Source organism: Apteryx mantelli, chromosome 19 (assembly GCF_036417845.1).
Source record: "Apteryx mantelli isolate bAptMan1 chromosome 19, bAptMan1.hap1, whole genome shotgun sequence".
Taxonomy (NCBI): Eukaryota; Metazoa; Chordata; class Aves; order Apterygiformes; family Apterygidae; genus Apteryx; species Apteryx mantelli.
The window spans coordinates 5,415,871-5,435,805 of record NC_089996.1 but is presented as its reverse complement, the minus strand read 5'-3'; the positions used below and the strand labels follow the sequence as shown (position 1 = coordinate 5,435,805).

Here is a 19,935-nt window from a genome sequence, read left to right as displayed (position 1 = left end):
CCTGCTGAGCCTGCCTGAAACGGGCACCAGAGGGCTGAGGTCTCTCTGGGGAGGATGGGGGTCACTTCTCAGCTTACCGAAGTTATCCTGATCCCAGCTGTAAGTGTAACAGCGAGCCGGGGGGATGGGGATGGTGTGGAGCTTGCGGGGCTGGGCCTCACCTGGGAAGAGAGAGGAGGAAAAGGGAAGTTAGATTGCAGGGACCCTCCCTGTCATGGAGACACTGTGCCAGACTGCTGGTCCCTCCATCGCTCTGCTCCTTCCCGATGTCCCTGGGACTCCCTGCAGAGGATGACAGGGGATGCTTCCTCTCCCAAAGCAAATTTAATGTCCTTGCATGGGACAGAGCTAGACCCCTCCTGACTGCAAGCAGTGGGAATGAGGCCCCAGCACAGCCTGTCCCATCTGCTCACGGTGATGTTTAGACACCGCGTTGTGCTCCCCACCTGCCCTCCAGCTCCACAGCCCTGATACCGCTCCTGGCAGCTCCCAAGCTTTACCCCTCCAAGCAACCCTCCCACCAGGAGCCATCACCCCCAGGGCCCACAGCAGCCTGAGGCAGATGCTGTCCACCCCGGTGCACATATTTGGGGCAGCCCAGGTCATGCATAGCACCAGTGCTGCTGCCGTTATCCAGGAGCACTAAGAGATTGTGTGCTTTGGGGATAAAGGGACATTTGGCACCTCTAAGAGCTATCAGTTCAGGCTGCCTGCAGACTCAGGCAGACTTCACTCTTACAATCAGTTTCTGATTGAATGTTTTTATCTCGCCCACAAAGGCTGGAGATTTTGTTTTGTTTTGTTTTAATGAAAGATGAGAAACAATTTCTGGCTCATCATGTGGTTATGAAATAGGACCTGGGTTTTTCTGTTGTGCTAGTTTGAAACTTTGTGCAAAACAGGATTTCACACTTCAAAGGGCCAGCTCCTGACACCCTCAAAGCAGAGGAGTTCATCTTTTGCGCACAGGCTGAGCTGTCAGAATATCCTGGGAGATGTGACGGCGCAGACGAGTCTCTCACCTGCGATTGCAGGGAAGGCTGCTGCTCCGACGATGTCTTGCAGAGCGGACTGCAGTTGCTCCCGTGCCAGGGCAGGATCGCTGCTGGCAGCTGCTATCTCCTGGGCTTCTGCAGTGCTGGCATAGATCTCCGAGAGTTCTTCCGGTGACTTGGACTGGAGGGGAAATAGAGCCAAGAAAAGAGATCGAGTGGGTCCCTCGGCAAAGCTAAAGCACAATTCTCTGGGGCAGATCACTAGGTACCGTTGGGTAAACCTCCCTTCCTCCACTACCTCCTGCCCCCCTCCCCACCAAGTCCCCCCAAAGCTTCTGCAAAGAAAAAAATGCTTTTAAGCATACCTAAAAGGTAAGTTTTTGCCCTCCACAAACACCTAAGTGCTCCTCTGACCAAATAAAAACTTTGGCTCTATTTCACATCTGGGGGCTCTTTCTCTCTCTACTTAGGGATGGAGAAAGGAATAAAGCAGTAAAAGGCAAGATACCCCCTCCCCGCACTTCACAGAACAGAAGCATAGAGCTCAGGTCTAAGCTGAGCAGAGAAGGGAAAGACGTATGTTTTTTCACAAGAAGTGCTATCAAAACACATTTTTTTGACGATCAAATATTATTTCGGTCAGGAAAGACACCAGTCAGTTGTGCCCAACTGCTCCCAGCGGCATCACAGCGTAACCAGAGTGATGAGCTGCACCATCTCACTGCGAGATCTCACCTCGTCCCGCAGCCGACAAGGCTCAGCTGAGTGAGCAGCAAATTGCACCGAGCGCTTTCCCGCAAGAGCTGAGCCATGCCGGGGTGCTGCAGCGCGGGTCACACCATTCACGGACCCAGCGGGACAGGGCAGTGCCTACCTTCAGGAGGTGGCGCAGGCCATCCAGGTCACAGCGGGTGCCGAAGTTGGCCTGGTAGAGGTGCTCCAGCAGCATGAGGAGCGTGGCATGCCGCGGCGGCTCGGGGGTGCTCAGCTTCTCGGCGATGGAGAGGAACTCGCTCTGCACCTCAGAGCGGTTGAGCAGCAGCACCGTGCTGGGGACGGAAGGGACAGCAGTTAGCCAGGCAAGCAGGCTCATCCTCCATGCTGGCCACCCACGGCACATAGGGGCCACAAGACACTCAGGCGAATTTGCGCTAGATGGCAGTGTCCTCTCACGGTAGTGGTAGCTGGGCTCCAGGTCTGTGCAGGGATGCCAGACACGCAACACAGGGCGATGGGCAGCCTCCATCCTCCCCCTTGGGGCATCCCTTGTGCATGGACTGTCCTGTGTCACCTGCCGGGCTGGTGATACCTCCAGCCCCACAGCTGCTCAAGCAGCCCCAACCAGCTCCAGCTCAGCAGCCAGTTCTCCAAACTCAACACACAGCAAGAGAGGAGGGGCAGGAAATTAGAGGTCCTGCTGCTGGGTGCCAGTCAGAGCACCGCTTCTGAGCTTTAAGGTGCTGCAAAGGTTTAAGCTAGCTGAATGACACTGCTCTCGGCAGTGAGACCGTGCAGGTATCATCTAAGATGCCCATGCTGAGAGTGGCTGGATTAACATGCCTGAGGTAGGGGGGTTTCAAGGGAAGCTCTGGTGTATTTGCTTCTAGCTCAGGGAATGGGCACAAGCTTTCCATAATACCAGGGTTCAGCTTTGTGTATAGCTTTGTGCCAGTTTTTCAGGTTTTTATGCAGATATGGCCATCTTACTGTAAGCCACTGACGGCTGCATTTGCATCAGTATAAGTGTGTGGAATGGGACAGCTGTACTGGGAAAGCACCATACCTGTATGAATGCGGCCGAGTGGGGTACACATTGTTACAGCTACAGCGACAGACCCAGGGCTGCACAGCGTATGTGGACAAGACAAAAAAGCAAAACAGCCTTCCCGCACAGAGCAGGGGTGGCTGCGTGAGAAGGACCGTCCCCCAGGCAGGGCACCCACAGCCTGGCCTCATTTTCCTATTTACAAATGAGGTGTGCTGGCAGGAAGAAAGGTTCAGCCCTTAAACAAGGTGCAAAGTTTGACTGCCTTCAGAGCTGCAAAGCTTTAGTTAACCAAACACGAGCCCCCAGCACTGTCACAGCTGGGAGAGACTCGTGTTTCTCCCCCTTCAGGCTTGCTCCTCCAGAGCATGCAGACCAGTCTGCCTCCTGGAAGTCTTCTAATGCTGAGATCAGCAGCTCTCTAGGAGGATGCTTTGCCTTCCCTGCCTGTTCACACCAGCTCTGCATCCCTGCAGGGAATAACCAACTCCGGGAGCCATGGACCCTGACCCCGAGCTGCTGTGGGAAATACTGCAGCCTCCTTTCCTCATCTCTGCTCTCCATCTCCTCTCCTCAGGAGCCCCGGCATTCACCACTACCTTTGAGATGTTGCTCGCTACAGCCTTGCTTCTGCTTTTTAATTAAGGCTGGCTGCAGAAGAGCGGCACACGCCAGTGGAGAGGTTACAGGGAGCAATGTGAGCAGTGCCACAGAGGCTCAGCCCTGCCCGCGGAGGCTCAGCCCTGCCCTGGCCACACTTACATGGTGGAGCTCTGGTAGCTCTTCACGGGCAGCCCCTGCTCTGTCCTCACCAGCCTCTGGAATGAAATCCCTGCAGGAGAGAGAAGAGGATATGAGAGACAGCAATGCCATGGACTGCTCTGCCTCAGGAGCACACCAGCTTCATCTTCCAGCGTGACTCTCACCAGGCCGAGCCGCAGGGGGGATGAGCTAACCTCATCCCTCAGCTCCCGGCCTGGGCAAAGAGGACTTACTACCCCCAGCCCCCAACCCCGAGGTTGGCAATCTCTCCCCACCAGCTGGCATAAATCCTGGTGGTGAAGCAAGATAAGGTGCTGGAGCAGGAACAGACCAGGCCATGAGTGAGGGAGCCTTGAGGAGGAGAGGCTGGAAACACAAGGGACAGATGAAGGCAATGGGAGAGGAACTAGAAGGTGAGAAGGGAGAGCTGCCCAATCCTCTGGAATCTCAGCCCCTGCGACTGGGTGGCAATAGCAAAGCCCATTTCGCCCCCAAATAGCAGATCGACCAGGTGCATCTTAGAAACACGTGCCTGGGAAAGATCCTGCAGCATCATCAAGGTCCAGCACCCTTATTACCACAGGCAGCCACATCCCAGACTGTGCTGCTGCTCGTAGCCCTGAGAGCAGCGTCTGCAGGGAGCCCAGGACCCCTGGGTGCCCAGGGCCAGGCTCATTGGGCAGCTCGCAGTCCTCCACATGGTTCCTCTGATTACAGCTGCGTTTACCACTCTTGCTCAGCAGAAAGCTCAGGCCCAGTTTGCAGATAATACCTATTGCATTCTTGGCAAATATTGATAGCTGCTTGTTCTTAGTTAATATTTACCCTCATCTCAATAAAAAGCTTTTGCTTTAGCCTCCTGGCAGGTCATGGAGCCTATGGAAGAAGAATAGGAGATCCCGGCCAGGTTTGCAGCGGAGGATGTAATTTCGCTGTTCTCTGCTCCAGCTGGCAGAGGAGAGGCTGGGGCCAGTGAGCAGCACTGGTGTCCCCTGGCACAATGTCACCTCCCATGCTGCGACTTTTGGCAGGTTGGGGAAACCTCACGTGTTTGTAGGAAAGGAAAAGCCTTGGGATCAAAGTCCCCAGCTCAGGCAGCCCTGGGCATCGGTGACAGCATGACAAGAGCAGGATGCAGCAAAACCCCACGGCAGTGGGGTTTTCCCAGCAGTGGTTGCAAGAGGCCACCAACAGGTGTCACAGCAATAACTGACCAGGAAGGAGCTGGGGAAGCCCACGGTGCTTGCAGATCACCAGCCTGGCAGTAGCTGGGCATGTCCCCACCTTCAGGCCAGAACCAGCTCGCCCAGCACTGGCCCCAGTCACCTACAGGCTGCTCTGCAGGCAAAGCCTGACCCCAACGCTCCTTCCCAGCTGGCTCCTTCCCGCTCACCCTGTGCTGTGGCAGCATGGGACAGGCGTCTGCCCAGCCCACAGCTCCGAGCCAGAGGCTGGATGCGCACAATGGCCTACCCTGGACCTCACGCAACAGCCTCGGCTTCCATAGAGACTTGCAAAAAGAGGGGTTCAAAGGAGGGGATCCATCCCAGTCACCCCTCTGCATGCTATAAGATTAACCCATGCGGCCAATGTGCTGGCCCCATAGATGCTGCGAAACTGCAGGCACAGGCAAAGCTGCGTTGGCATGGTGGGTCAGCCCTTCACATTGCCTGGCGTTCCCGACCAGTGAGCCTTGAGCCAGGGCTAATGCAGCCAGTTTGGTACCCACACTGGCCAAGCTCAACTTTTCAATCCTTGAAAGCATCTCCCCTTGAAAGCACCTGTCATCTAACCTGCACCCACCACCTCGTCCATCTCCCCACAGCTGAAATCACCACGCAGCCCATCCGTGCTGGCTAAGAGCCCTGCTGACACTGGCCCCATGACTCATCCCTGGCTGCCGCTCACCCACCCCGCGTCTCCACAGGACGTTGCTGCAGGACCACGGCGGTGTCCCCATGTTACATGCCCTGTTGGCAGCATGGGGAAGCATTGCTGGCCTCAGCTGCCAGCGAACACGTCCATGCGAGCTCTCCTAAGTCCTGCTCAGAGCAGATCTTGGTGTCATGACCCTACGCAGGGATTAAACAAGGGCTGAAATCTCCTTTACTACAGGACCATGTAATAATGACTCTGCACAAGCCATCAAAAGATGGGAAGATTAGGAGAAAGGGCCTTTTAGAAATAATTGGAAGAGCTGCTCCACTGGGAACAACAGGACACATCCACAAGGAGTACTTAATTAAGAGAACCACAGTTGCTGGTGATAGATGTGCCCAAAGCCATATCACAAGGTAGAGTCTCTGCTATAAAGAAACAGCTGGGGAGTCCCTCAGACCCTACGGAAATTTCCATGCAACAGCAGGCTCAAAGGCTAAAGCCACCTTGATGCCAGTGAATGGACCTACTGTTATTACCCCAATTATGCACTGAGTCACTGAGCATCTCAAAGAAAACCCCGGGCTCGGCAAGCGGCAGGAGCCAGCACATGCTTTGCCATGCAAAAGACCCACCAGACTGAAAGGCAGCCAGGAGGCAATTACTCTTTTTGCTAATCCATACAGGTCCAGAAGTCCTGAGAAGCTCCTACTACCTTGCATACAAGGCAACCACTGAAAACATAACCCTGCCATCCAACTCTGCTCCTCCAGAGAAATCCAGTCTCACCTTGTGCTGTGCCACCAGGATAAAACATTCAGAGGGTGCAGGGCAGAGATCTTCATGTCCCAGAAAAGTCAAGGTGTAGGGGACACAGAGCGCAAGGTAAACAGACACTATGCTCAAATTGTGTGGGATTCATGGAAACAAGAGGATTTTAAGACAGCAAGACCAGGAGAGTCTCAGCTAGAAACACGGCCATGGCAAGTCCCAGCACTGGGCTTTTTTGCCAGGACCAGCAGAGCAGGCACAACCTCAGCCCCTCACTATAGTGCATCCCCAGGCAAAAGCCATGCCAGCACCACATGAAGACTGTGCAGCGGGGTGGGAGCGTGCGGGCAGGCTGCTTCTTACCTGGGGCCTTGAGCTCATCGCTGATGAAGGTGAGCAGCTCCCGGAAGATGTTGCAGTAGGGCACGGGCCAGGTGAGGAAGTTGTGGTAGATCCTGGCGGCCTTCAGGAGAAGGTCAGAGCCTGGAGGGAAGTGAGGAGCCTGCAGGGGACGGGACAGGGAGAGCATGGTTAGAAACAGAGCAAGGACACGGGTATCGATGTCTGAGCCACCACCGCCCTCAACCTCTCTTCCCAGAGATGTCCAGGTTGCACAAGGCAATTACTGCATAAGAAAGTGAGGGTTTAGGCTGGAAGTGGGAGAAGGAGGACCAGACCAGAGGTTTGCCATGTGACAGTCTGTCCTGCTCCAAGGAAGGGTCAAAGAAAGCGCATTTGGCACAGCTACAAAAAGGCTTCATCCTTTCTGCACCTTCCCAACCTCTGTGCTGTGGCTCATGTGCCAAAGCCAGAGAGTTTTTCCTGATTATATATATACAATTATTTTTCTTTCTTTTTTTTTTTTTTTTTTAAACAATCAAAGATGAATCCCATTAAAGTCTGTGCTTTTGCAAGATCTGGCAGCAATGATTTCCTTGGAATAATGATGCATTGTGCTAATAATAATAATAAGAAAAAGTATTTCCTGTGAAAGATCTGCTCCTTCTTTTCATTAAAATTGCCTATATATTTTGCACAGTTGTAAGGGACAATGCAAAATTTGCCTTCTCTGCACAGAAATATTGTCTGACTCTTTCTGATAGATCTGTCTTTAAACACAAAGATTAAAAAATGGGAGCTCATTTTCTTCCACCTCTCTCGGCTTGTGCAACAGTTGCTTAGTCTTGATCCCTGTAGGTCTGTACTGGATCTTTTTTGAGATGAATTGATCAAAGCAGATCGTGATCTTTCAGATGAAAATCACCCAGATTTACGTGACAGTCCTGCTCAGCTCCCACAGGGCCCCAGTTCCCATGCCTCCTGGGGAGTCACGAGTCAAACCACATTCAGCAACCTCAGGACTTACATACAGGACCGCATAGTAGAAAAGCAGAGCCAGTGGAGTTACAAGATTGTAGTCGCACTTCTCCTGGACCTGTAGGAAATAGCCCAAGGGGAGACGGATGAGCCGGGCTCCTTGCTTCGAGCGTTACCCAAACGCTTTCTCCAAGGTGCTGGGGGATTCCTCAAAAATGCCACCAAGCGCCCAACCCTGTGCCATCACATCCCTATCCTCATCCGATGGGAAGCACTCACCTCCAAGGGAAAATAACCACAAAAGCACAATAATCCACACCAACCGGACAAGCAGGTCAGTGCACACTGCCTCTCTGCCTTTCCGCTTGGGAAGCTGCATGCAGCCAAGCACCCAACCCTCGGACACTTTCAATCTTTGCAGAGCTGCACAAAATTTTAGGAAAGTGACTCAAAGGGGGCAGTTTGGAGAGGCAAAGTCAGGCAGGCTGGCAGCCCAGCCCCTGCAAGCAGCTTGTAAAACTAGGCAACACAGCGCAAATCAGGCATTTTTGCCAGAGTCTTCACTGGTGAAGAGCCAGCAGAAATATTTCACTGAGCAATACAGTGATGACTCAAGAACATGCTTGAAAACACTATCTCCCCTCATTTGTGAGTGTAGCACGAAGTGCAATACACTCCAAAAGTTGTCCGTGACTAGCTCAATTCCAGCCATTAAAAAGGAAAAAAAAAATCACAGGGGTGGGGGGGGGGGGAGTGATAGTCTTATTAGTTTGTATTGGTTCTTTCTCCCAGATTGCCATATTTTCCAGACTTCCTCTGAAGTCTGGTGGCTAGACCGCCTTTCTTCCATGAAAAATGAAAGGCAACATTTACCCAATCACATGAATCCCAGCACTGAGGCTTTGGGAGAAATGCCAGCGCTTCCTGCCACATCAAGGGATTCCTCAGAGGTCTTCCCAGCCGTGTCTTGAGGTGACCCTGCTTAACTGGGCCGCATAGCGCTTTTCCATCATGCAATGGGATCACGACAGGCCAATGTGGTCGGCCCCACTGGTGTTTCGCCTCCCTGCTTCGTTTGACCTGCCCATTGCTGCAAGGCTGACCCGCGCTTGGCAGGGCAGAGCTCGCTCACGGTCCCCAACCGACAGCTTCTCTGCAGGAAGCCAAGCAGCGCCACAGCTCTGGACTAGCGACTCCCACCACCAGGAAGGTGGTGGGAAGGCCAGCTCCATCCATGCAGCGGCCCTCCTGGGAGAGCTTGGTCCCCACACAGGCTGCGCAAAGGCCAGCATCCCAGGGGCCAGGACCCAAGCAGCGCGTTGGGAACCCAAACCTCTTCCCCTAGGATCTGCGATGCAATTCAAAGAGCGGCTCAGGTTTTCCCTTGCAGCCCCCACGCGCCAGGACATAGGAAGCTGCTCTGGCTGGAGCTGACGCTATCTCAAACCCGGTAGTGATGGGGGCTGATGAAATTTCCATTAGATGGGGCAGATCTCACAGCCTTACCCAGCCCTTGGTGATACCAGTAGAAAAACAGCAGCTAAAGAGCCAAGGGCACATATATCCATCATGCATCCATAATAAACACCGGTGAGGTGGAAAAGCATCCTTCGAGCCAGGACAAAGCCAGGCTCCCCCCTCCTCCCCGGTGGTCCCAGGCTCACCTCTTTGGCTTTGCTGAGGATTTTCTCCATGAGGATGAGGTAGTTTCCTGCATCTCGGCTGACCAGCTCCTGAAGGCTCCAGCAGTTCAGGCACAGCCCTGCTAAGAGGAAGACAGAGCAGCTGTGATTCACCCCGGGTTCAAGAGGTTCACAGGAGAGACGCACAATGCGAATGGGCCAAGGTGAAGGCGTTTGCCGCCTGTGTGGCGTCACTGTGGATGAAGAAGACATGTGCCCTCATTCTGGAGGGATCTTATCTCTGCTGATGGTTTTATCTCGGCAGCATCACATTATGCCTGAGTGTCATCTTGCTGTTACTCACACAACTGAACACACGTAGCTCGGTTCAGTCTCTCCCCCAGAGAGAGGTTAATTCACCAAAATCCCCACGCTGCTGCGTGTCTACAGCAGAGGTCAGAGGGATGCACACAACACAGGCTTAGGTTAAACATGCCCTTGTTCCTTGTGGGAGTTTCTGAAGACAAAAAAACCTGTCTTAGCACAGAAATCTTGCTGGTTCAATCCCCTAACCTGCTGTACCCTGGCTTAAATGCCCCATGGATGTTATCACAACTCCTGGACCTGCCCTGGAGATGCACCACTCCCTGCACACAGCACCTCGAACAAGTCCCAGGCCTTGAATGTGGCTGCAAAGGGGTCCTGGGCTGCCAGAACCACGCTCAGGAGGTGCCACACTCCCAACGCTGCCAGCTAATTGCTTTCCATCCTTCAGCATCAAAGCCAGCTCCCTCCTGCAGATGCAGTCACCAAGAAACCAAAAGAAGTTGGAGCAAGATGACCTAGACATTGTCACCAATTCACTAAACTATTCCTAGAAGTCATTGAAGCGAGACCTCACATAAGAACTTTTATTAAGCCTTGCTAGCATTTATTCCACCTCCTCAGCCCATCCAAAGTGTTATTAAAGGTGTATATATATACACACACACCCCTTTATACACACACACACATATATGTGTGTGTATGTATATATATATATAAATATATAAGACGGGCAGAGACAGAGACAGGCAGGCAGAGACAGAGGAGAGTTGCCATGCAAAGGGATGGAGGATCCTTCACCTAGGTTGATCAAAAGCCGCTTCACCTCCATCCCCAGGCACCTGCTTCTCACTGCTGGGACACAACCAGTGACAAAAGCCCAAGGTGTTTCCCGAGGCCGTCACTTTTCTTGGCTCAGCAGTTGGTCTGGAGCCACCTCCACCCCAGTGCTTCCTGGATGGGCTTAGAGGAAAGGATCAGTGCAAAGGCCACCACAGCTCCTCTATTCAGCTCTGGCCACCCACTCCAGGGGCAGATCCAGCTCTGCAGAGTGAGGAGGACCGAGTAACACAGCTGCTGGGAACGGAGCAGCCACCTGCCTCATCCTCTCTGGGGCCTTGGGCACTGGTCGCAGCCCCATGGAGAAAAGCGCTTGGGGATGAGAAAACACCACATGCATTCACTCTTTCCTTGTCCTGCAGTGATGCACACCTGCACCCAGTCCTGTCTCAGGGCACCTCAACCTGGTGGTGGCAAAGCCAATGGTTCCCACAAAGAAACGGGTGGATGGATTTTGAGTGTGATCTTGCGCTCAGAAATGACCCCAAGACCATGGCAGACAGCATATCTTGATAACGGGATCCCTCAGCTCTGGATCGACTGCATTTGTTCAGCCAGCGAGACGAGGGGACGCTTCCCTCCTCAATGTAACCACGCGGCGAACAGCCTTTGCTTTTTGTCCTCTCCAGGGATTTTATCATCAGACCAAGCAGATTCAGTGCCGACAGTGCCAGCTCAGCCCACAGCATGATCCGGATGGCACTAGCATCGGGGATCCTCCATGCTCAGTCAATGCAAAGCAAAGAGAAGAGAAACAGAGCATCTCTTGCTGCAGATAAGTGGGACTAATGATCAAAGAGGAAAAATAAATATAAATCCAGTCACGCTTAATTCATACGTTCTATTAAATGGCACAGAAATGTAAGAAATGCATCAGCCCTTGCATGCTGGCTGCAACATTGGAGCTAACAAGGGAAAAATAATACTGCGAGTTGGCAACACCTCCCTGGCCAGCCCCAAACTGCCTTTGGAAGAAGGCCGATGACAAGACAGGCGATACTAGTGCTAAGGTCACAAACACAATCTTCATTTGTCTCTTCCGTGATCAAGCATTTACTCATTAGGACACGTACTATTATTTCCACAGCTTTATGCCTAGCTCATGGTTGAGCAAACAGGGCAGGAGCTTTCCCCCGCGGGAAAGCCCCCCCACTGCCATGCAACATTTTACTTTCAATGAATCAACATTTTCCAGTGGAGAAAGATCCTGCTGGAAAGTTTCCAAGGAGCTCCGATACGCTCGGTTTGGGTCTGAGGCCAGAGAGAAACAGCGTCGTACAGCAGTTCCTCCCTCTGCACAAACACACACAGATACATCTACCAGCTGCCTCATCCGCAGCCACCAAATTGGGCAGGGGACTGCTGACAACAGCCTGTAACTTCATGGCCAAGCATAAGTATATGAGCAAGATTAATTACAGTTGCAATTTTTAATTTGCCTACAGTACGACCTGCATCTTGCTGGGTTTGTTTACACCCAAAGTGCTCTCGACGTGGCCTTATATTGCAATACCTAGTCTACAAAGGCACAGCAACAGCGATTTGCCAATTCAAATATGTTCCTGTTTTCCTTTGAGCCACTTTCCTCTCTTAAGTCAGAGTAATTGCACAAAGTCATGACTCCACTCCGGAGGACTCTGGCTCTGGCAGATTGCTCAAGTTAATTAATATTGTCCTAGAGCTTGGCATCCTCCAGGGAAAGCCCCAGGATTTGTGAGATTTTCAAGAAAATCACTGTCCCAGCAGAAGCAGTCAGAGCTGCCGGGAACTTTGCTGAACTTGGCAGGCAGCGGTTGGGCTATCGCAGTGCCGGGGATGCCTTGGACAACTCACCCTGCATCGCCCGCGGGGTCAGCACGGATTATTTCAAACCCTGTTGTATGTGGGAGCTGGAGCGAGCAGGGCCACGCCGGCTCCTTGCCGGCGCAAAAGGAGAAGTCTGGTGGTACGGAGCAGGATTAGCAAGAGCGGCAGGGCTGGATTTCATCTCCGTGCATCGCCAGACGAGGAGAACGCCGCTTCCTGCGCGAGTGTAACCGCAAACACAAATAGCCCAGCGAGATGCAGGCTCTTTCCTTCCTCTCAGCTCTAGTGAGAGAGGAGGAAACTGCGGCAGCGGCTCACTGTGTTGTGCTGGACCGAACGGCACGGAGGAAGGCGCGCTGGGCTCCTTCCCCAGCGAGCAGCTGGGGCAAACCCGCAGCGAACAGGCTGGGGAGAAGGGAAGGTAGCAGGGACACGGGGAGGCCTCGGGGGAAGTATTGCAAATATCATTCAGGCCTGAGATCTTGCGGGGCGTTTCTGGGTCTGCTACAGGAACCTAGAGCTCAAGCACAAGGATGCGGCAAGGGTATATTTGAGTGACACATCAGTGTAATCAGAGGAATTTCAGTTTAACTCATGGTCGTGTCAAGGAGCTGGGAATTACCCACAACCCAAACACTTCCACGAGGCAGAAAGCTGCAAGGGTCTGAGCTCCTAAATTTGGCACAGCCCCACCACTTGAGCCAAAAAACAGCTGAGCCCTTGCTAAAAGCACTCTCAAACACAACACATTACGGCTCTGAAATCCCCGGACACTATATATAAAGACCACAGAGCAAAGCGAAGTGTCCGGCGCCATCGGGCATCAGCCAGGACAGGGGACGGAGACCTCGGTGGGAACTGCCTTCCCTCACCACTGCGCCTTCCCTCCACACATGGCCCAGGTGAGCACCCGCTTTATCAGTGCTGTGAGCAGAAATAGTCCCTGGAGCCATATTCCCTGCAGCCAGAATAATAAAGATATTTGGGCATCAAGCGTGATGCTCCTCCAGAGCAGGAAGGAGCCGCTTCATGGCAAAGCCCTGCTCCGTCCTCCGGCAGGCGCCCAGGGGGCTGCGCCGTGCACCAAGCACATGGTGGGCGCTGCGGCATCCGGAGGGGATTTTTATGAACTGCAAAGCAGCACCGGTTTTATTCCTGAGGGCCAGAACAGGCCAGGGAGAGACTGCAGGCAGGCAAGAAACCAGATCCAGAGTTATATTTGCATATCCATTCCCTGTCCTCAGGGCACCCAAGCAGATGGGTCCCGCTGCTGGTTTGCTGCGACGGTGAATCGTGCCACCGTGCCAGGTCGGGCCACAAACACCAGGGCCAGCCGGGCACAAGTGTTTTTCATCACGTCAAACTAGCACAGGGCAACGGCACATCTCAGTGGTTTTCCTTGACTCGAGATGTTAAATTTTTACGTGCCTGATCTCAGCGAGTCACCAAGGCAATGAAGATTTTTACAGGTTTTTACAGAGGGTGGAATTGCCCTCTGGAAATACCCCACGCGCTCCCTCACTGCCTGCAGAGGAAACCAGCCCCACCAGACCGCGCCAGGCATCCTCCCCGCGGCAGGCGGCCAGCGAGCGAAGGACACGCGCCGCGGACACGCAGAGAGCTTGAACCGCTGCCAACCTCTCTCCTGGACTTTGCACTCACTCTTTAATTCTTGCAAAACCGTTTCTCGCCGCGAGACCCAAGGGAGGCCCTGGAGCAGCAGGATGCGCGTGCAGCTCGGGATGCCCCTGGATGTCTCCTCCGAGCCCCTGCAGCGCGGCCGGCAAAGGGGTGCTCTCGCCCGTCGCTCTCAGCAGGAGCCCTGTTTTCCGTGACAGTTTGTCTAGCGAGTCGTGCGAGCGCTGGAAAGTCCTGCGTTGGTGGGGAAACCCTCTTCACACCTTACTGATCTGAAGCTATTAGAAGGCAGGTTTTGCATAGCTCAGGCAGGTGCCTCTCAGCTGAGGGAAGCGGAAAGTAAAATCACACAAGCAAACCACTTGATTTAACATCTTAAAGGAAAGCAGTCCATCCGAGAGCTGCCTGCGAGGAGTGACCTGCTCTTTCCCTGCTGCAAAACCGAAGCAATAAGAGTCCCGATACGCTCATCACGGGTGAGCTCCGATCCTGCAGGGCGTGCAGAAAGCGGTGAGATCAGCTCTTACAAATGCACCTTGCACAGGCGGCGGGAACCAGGACTCCTGCCCTGCAGCCCCCAAACTGCACAACTCTGTCACACGAGGCATCGGAGACCTCCCAACAGGACCAGCCGAGCCACTAAAAGACCACACGCATCCAGCCCGCCCTCCGCTCAGCTGGTTTGATCCAGTGCTGCTCATTCTCTTCATATGCAAAGAAAGAGTCAGATCGATCTGCCTGCAACGCAGGCGGCCCGGAGCGCTTCGCAGCTTGTGGTCCGGCCACGGGAAGGTCGGGCTGGCACACACGGAGCCGCAGCAGAAGCGGGACAAAACCCTGGTTATCCTGACTGTCCGAACAAGCCCAGACCAGGATACCTCCGGCACAAACCCCAGCACAAGACACTGCGCTTTTTATTTGCAGGGGGAAGAAAAGAAAAAAGAAAAAAGCCCAGTGCAAGATAGGGTTCACCAATATGCACCTCCGCTACCTGATCCGGAGAAAAATCTCCCTTTGGGAGCCCAAAACCTTGGAGCAGGGACCCCGGCGCAGCGCCGAGCATGGTCCTAGCCCACGTGCAAGGCTGCACTGGGGCGCTGGCACAGCGGCCCGCAAGCGCCCGGCGCGCACGCAGAAGAGGAGCTTCGGCACGCTCGGTGTTTTCGCTTTGATTGCTATCGGCATCAACCAAGATTACGGCATGGTGCCTCGAGCGGAGCGGCAGCGGGGCGAAGGGCCCCGTGGGCGGCTTCGGAAGGATGAGGCTTGAAGATTTCTTTTCTGAGAACTGTACCGAGACGCTCTCTCCTCCCAGAGCAGCTCCTTCCTGAATTTGGCAGCTGTGGTTGACATTTCCCCTTTGTTGCTCTTTACAGGGGGCAACTGTCAACTCAAAAAAGAAATAACAAATGCACCATCTCCCTGTACCCGTGGATTGCAAGCCGGGCATCCTCACAAGCGGCTCCCAGTGCTGTCAGAGGTGACGCAGGCCAAGCGGGTGAAAAGAAAATGAAGAAATGTCTCCATTTCCTTCCTCCCCCAGGCCTCAGTCCCTTCGTTTCCACTACGTGACCGTAAGAAGAAGGTGATTTTCTCCAAGGGGCTTCCCAGAGGGACTGCAAAAGTCTCACCAGTTAAAGGAACAGGGTGAATCTAAGGCTCCCTCAGACCCACTCCAAAGGGGGAATTTGGCCCCATGGGAAACACACAGGAATTGCTTTCCAGGATCAAGCACTGAGCTCAGGAAAATATACCCTGAAAAGAGCCGTTTAGTTGTAAGGTAGAGCACCCCAAGTGAGTCTTCAGTAGGACTCCAGAGTCAAACCTGCAGCTCCCATTTCCCGAGTGGTAGCTCCGAGCCACCTGCACGCAGCACCCTGGCACCTTTTAGGGCTGCATCCACCCTTGGCACTTAACACCCCTGGGCCCAGCCTCTGCCTGCTCCAAGGTTCATTTGCAAGGTCTGCAGGGTGCCAGGACGAGCATTTCTGATACTCTTTTTAATCCAAAGAAAAGCTGTCAGTGGCCCCAGGATGGGGAGCAGCTCCCAGACCGACTGCAGTCCGCCAGACCTAAAAGCACGCAGCTCCCCATCACACGACTGGACGTACGCGTCGGCATCCCAGTGCTCTTGGAGCAAGACCAGCCACAGGCGAAGCACGTTGCTTTTGGAAACTACGTGACTTTCGCCCATAAAGGACGGGCTGTCAGCCCTGAGGCACAGCACAGCGTGGGGAAAGCAGCCTGGATTGCAGCAATCACAGAATGGTTGAGGTTGAAGGGTTCCTCTGGAGATCATCTAGTCCAACCCCCCTGCTCAGACAGGGTCACCTAGAGCACGTTGCCCAGGACCATGTCCGGACAGCTTTTGAATATCTCCAAGGATGGATCTCAGTGAGAAAACCCATCGCAAGCCTGGGGCAAAGGGTTTGAAAGTTAAAGTTTGCATGGTGTAGAAACAAACGCACCTTAATTCTGCAGGTATTGCTGGAAGTACTTCAGACATTGCGTTTTGTTCCTTTGTTACTAACCTGGAGGATCCCCATACAGACTTCTGTTTGTTCCCCATACAGATATTTATCCGACTGCAGTCGAGCAGTGCCGTACATTTCCTTAGTCCGAGCTGAACAAGCCGAACACCCTGCACGCAGCATCAAACCCTCTTCCTGGTCTCCAGCTCGTCTCTGAGCTGCCAGCATCCTTCCTCCTTCCCGGCTCGCACCCCACCCTGGAGGTACGACAGCACCTCCCCATCTCTGCTCAACACGCTGCTGCTTACGCACATCCCTGCTCCCCATCAGCTCCCAGTCCGCCACGATCCCCCAGCTCTTTCTGCACCTCCGATTCCCCAGGACAGCATCCCCGTGCCAGCGGCAGCCTGACCTCGGCCAGGCACTCTCCTCCACAAAACGCAGTTTCACTGCTCACCAGTGAGCCCCTTGCTCAACCAGCAAGCAATAAAGTTATTTTTCTCCCTTTAGCACACTCTGATTTTATTATCATTTCTCCAGCAACGCAGAGGAAGGCAAATAAGCAGCTCTTTGAGGCCTCTACAAGGAAAAGGACACATCCTTTTCCATCACTTGCCTATCACAGAGGGTTGGGTTTTTTGGGTTTTTTTGTTTGTTTGTTTGTTTTGGTGAGTCAGATGCAATTAATTTTAATTCGGTTCCTCCAATAAATCAAACAGTTCAGGAAAGATTTTCTTCGGCCAGCTTTGGGTTGGTGCTATTTAGCCCACAGACCCCACCACGGGCAGGCTCAGGGTGCAAAGCTGTGACAGCCAGAGCCCTGTCATTTTTTTCTCCTTGCTAACTTCACAAACCTTAGCTATTCAGTCCCGTATTTTTGTGGGGAGAAGATGACATATCGGAAGTGATTACTCAGCCACTCTGGAGCAACCTCCTGTAAAATTATTGTGTAAAAATAAAGCATTAAATCATTCAGAAAAGAACAAAATTCTAGTGAGGTTCCAACCCAAAAAGCTGCAGTCCGGAGTGCATTATTTTACTGTTTGGAAATGGTGAAAAGGAGGGGAGAGCAAACAAATCGGGAAATAAAAGTGATATAAGTAGAAAGGAGAAGGCTACTGCACAGTTAAGAACAAGATGGAAAGATTCATTAAATATATGAGGAACAGAGACTTGCCTTAAATAACAGCCTAGATCTGATACAAGACAAGGATAAAATCGTCACTTGTAACACAGGAAAGGCAGAAAATTTAAAACATTTCTGCTCTGTTTTTGAAAAGAAATAGGACACCTTTTTAGGGGGTGTACATAGATATCTGCATCATCCTCTTTCTTCCCAAATCATATGTTATTGCAATAACAAAGTATTTCCTATTCCAATTGCAACTGAGTAGGATGTGAAACAGCAGCTCTTCAAAGCAAACATTTTAAGAGTCAGCAGGACGAGATAACCCACATCCAAGAACACTAAAAGAATTGGCCGAGAAAGCCTGCCCCAGGGGCTGTCCAGAAAAGGCACCCTCAGGCAGGGGGACAGCACAGTTATTAACATTGCATCCACCAACAACTACAGAAACCAGGGCTTGTTGGTCACACTGCAGATTTTTGGCAAGAACAAAAATGTGGTTAATGAAAGGGAACTTTTTGATGTGAAAAATGTCTGAGATTCTCCCAGGAACGCCAGGTCACTTGGCCAAACCCGCAAAGCCTACGTGAAGTGGACCGAAAGCCAGCAGGCTGATAGATAGCGGAAAATCATTTGGAACGGGGAATCATCAGGCTGTTTCTGACAGAGGCCACCACCAGCTAATCTCAGCCCCACAAGGTCTTACCTTTGCTAATGAGCTGGACAAATTATGAAGAAGTCATTTTCTAAAGGCTGCCCCAGAACAAACAACACTGAGGGCCTGGGATTACATGAGGGTGAAGTTTGTGAGTGACACAGAAATTGATTAATTATAATTACAGGAAGAGGCGAGTTACACAGCACAGTGAATTGCTTGGCAAGGTGGACGCCTTTGAATGTGCGTTTTAACAGTGCCAAAAGCAAGGTCGCGCTTCCAGGATCAATGACTGTAGCTCACATTTCAGGGGTTGCTTCCCACAGTGTGGGGAGACCAAAAGGACCCAGGAGTCCTGGGTGATAACAGCAGGAACTAAGTTCCCAGAGTGAAGCTACAGCATGGAGAGTTGGCACCACTCCTGTGGGTATGAGAAAATGAGCACAGGCAGAGATTACTCCAGTATACAGCAGCAGGCAGGATACCATTTGCAGCTCTTTCATGATATACAGGTAAATGGAAAAGCAGAGGGGGTTCAAAAAAGAGCTGTACAGACAATAAGAAGCCTGGATTTGAGAGCCCCCCAAATTAATTTCATTTCTTTTATCCACAAGACTAGGAAGTGCTTTAATTGCAGCGTAAAAGTGCTAGTGCGAGAAAGAGCTGGGAAAATGTCACATTTGATAATGACTTCTACTGTGCATTGCTGCCTTGCCCTCACCACCACCATCCTGAATCCCCCCACAGCCCTCTGAACATGGCTCAGGTCCTTATGGCCAACATGGTATCTGAGCTAGATTTAAATAAGACAGATATAACACTTGTTTCTGACAATACAGCAGAGATATGCCCATAGGTTTTGAGATATACTTGTATCAAAGCAAGGCAAGGCTGGCTGGTTAAACAAAAAAGCCTTTCCTCATGGTGAAAAAAGACTCCTCCTCTTTCCAGCTTATGCAGGGATGACTGGCAGGATGCACAACTTCTCTGCCAGGTCTTTCTCTATGCAAGAGCTAACACAAATTGTTCAGCATCTTGGTACATCTTCCCACTGCAATGAGAAGCACAGGAAGATGGACTGGGCTGGATGCAACCTCTAACTTCGAACCTTGGAAGGGAAAAAAGGCTTCCAAGCCCCCAGTAATCCCAGCAGGTCGCTCCTAACCAAGTGCTCAGATAGATTGGTAACAGGAGGACAAATCATGCAAACAGAGACAGAAGAACAGAAGAGCATGGCCTCATCAAGGCTGTCAGGGAAGTGAGGCTGGTTTGGGGCCATCAGGTCACCTACCAGCCCATCTGCTGGAGACAGCATCTCTGCTAAGCCCATGTAGACATCTTTCCAGTGCATGATAGATCCTGTCCTCCGTGCACGTGGTGTGCTGCATTTTAATTCATCTCCTAAAAAGAGAGAAGGAAGAAAGTTAGCTTACCAGGCCTTTAGTTAAAAGCAAGGAATAAAGCACTGAAACACTTTCTTAGTGCAGACAAGATGGTCCGGGTGATGCCCCTGTTACTGACTCCTGGCACCCTTTCCAACCGCAAACCCAACAATGTGTCCCCCTGTGGTAGCTGTCATCTTCCACTCTGCTCCCAACCATGGCAAAGAAAAGGAGGTGCACACGTTCATGACTCGATGTCCAGGGAGGTCAAAGGGCTTGCAACCTCCCTCCCGACCTGCCACATGCATGTCTGCATTCTCACAGTTTCCGCCAGCGGGATCGAGCGAGTCTCGCTCACGTGTTTGTGGCAAGGAGGTAATCTCGGGTTAGTGTTCATCGAAGATAACACCGCAAGAGATTAGAACTGCAACACTTTGCAATGGGTTTGGATGGGAGAAGAGACAGAAGACCCCAAGCTCCTACTGTCTGCATTATGCAGAGATCATTTTTGACGGCTCTGGTGTCCACCGGTGGTGGTCGCAAACCCCAAGTGCTAGCCGTACAACAGCAGGACCAGCCGGGA

General features: G+C 52.4%; 1 protein-coding gene across 1 annotated transcript in view; it reads right to left on the bottom strand.

Annotated features, from left to right (window-relative positions):
* PIK3R5 (phosphoinositide-3-kinase regulatory subunit 5) overlaps nt 1-19,358 on the bottom strand; it is a 32,160-nt gene extending 12,802 nt beyond the window's left edge. Inside the window, exons 1-8 of the mRNA XM_013953178.2 lie at nt 19,262-19,358; nt 9,153-9,253; nt 7,538-7,606; nt 6,535-6,673; nt 3,523-3,592; nt 1,870-2,044; nt 1,023-1,176; nt 78-161 (exon numbers count right to left, since the gene is read on the bottom strand). Coding sequence (XP_013808632.2) covers nt 78-161; nt 1,023-1,176; nt 1,870-2,044; nt 3,523-3,592; nt 6,535-6,673; nt 7,538-7,606; nt 9,153-9,253; nt 19,262-19,358 — 889 coding nt within the window. The remainder of the gene's footprint in view (nt 1-77; nt 162-1,022; nt 1,177-1,869; nt 2,045-3,522; nt 3,593-6,534; nt 6,674-7,537; nt 7,607-9,152; nt 9,254-19,261) is intronic.
* Between the last annotated feature and the right edge of the window lie 577 nt (nt 19,359-19,935).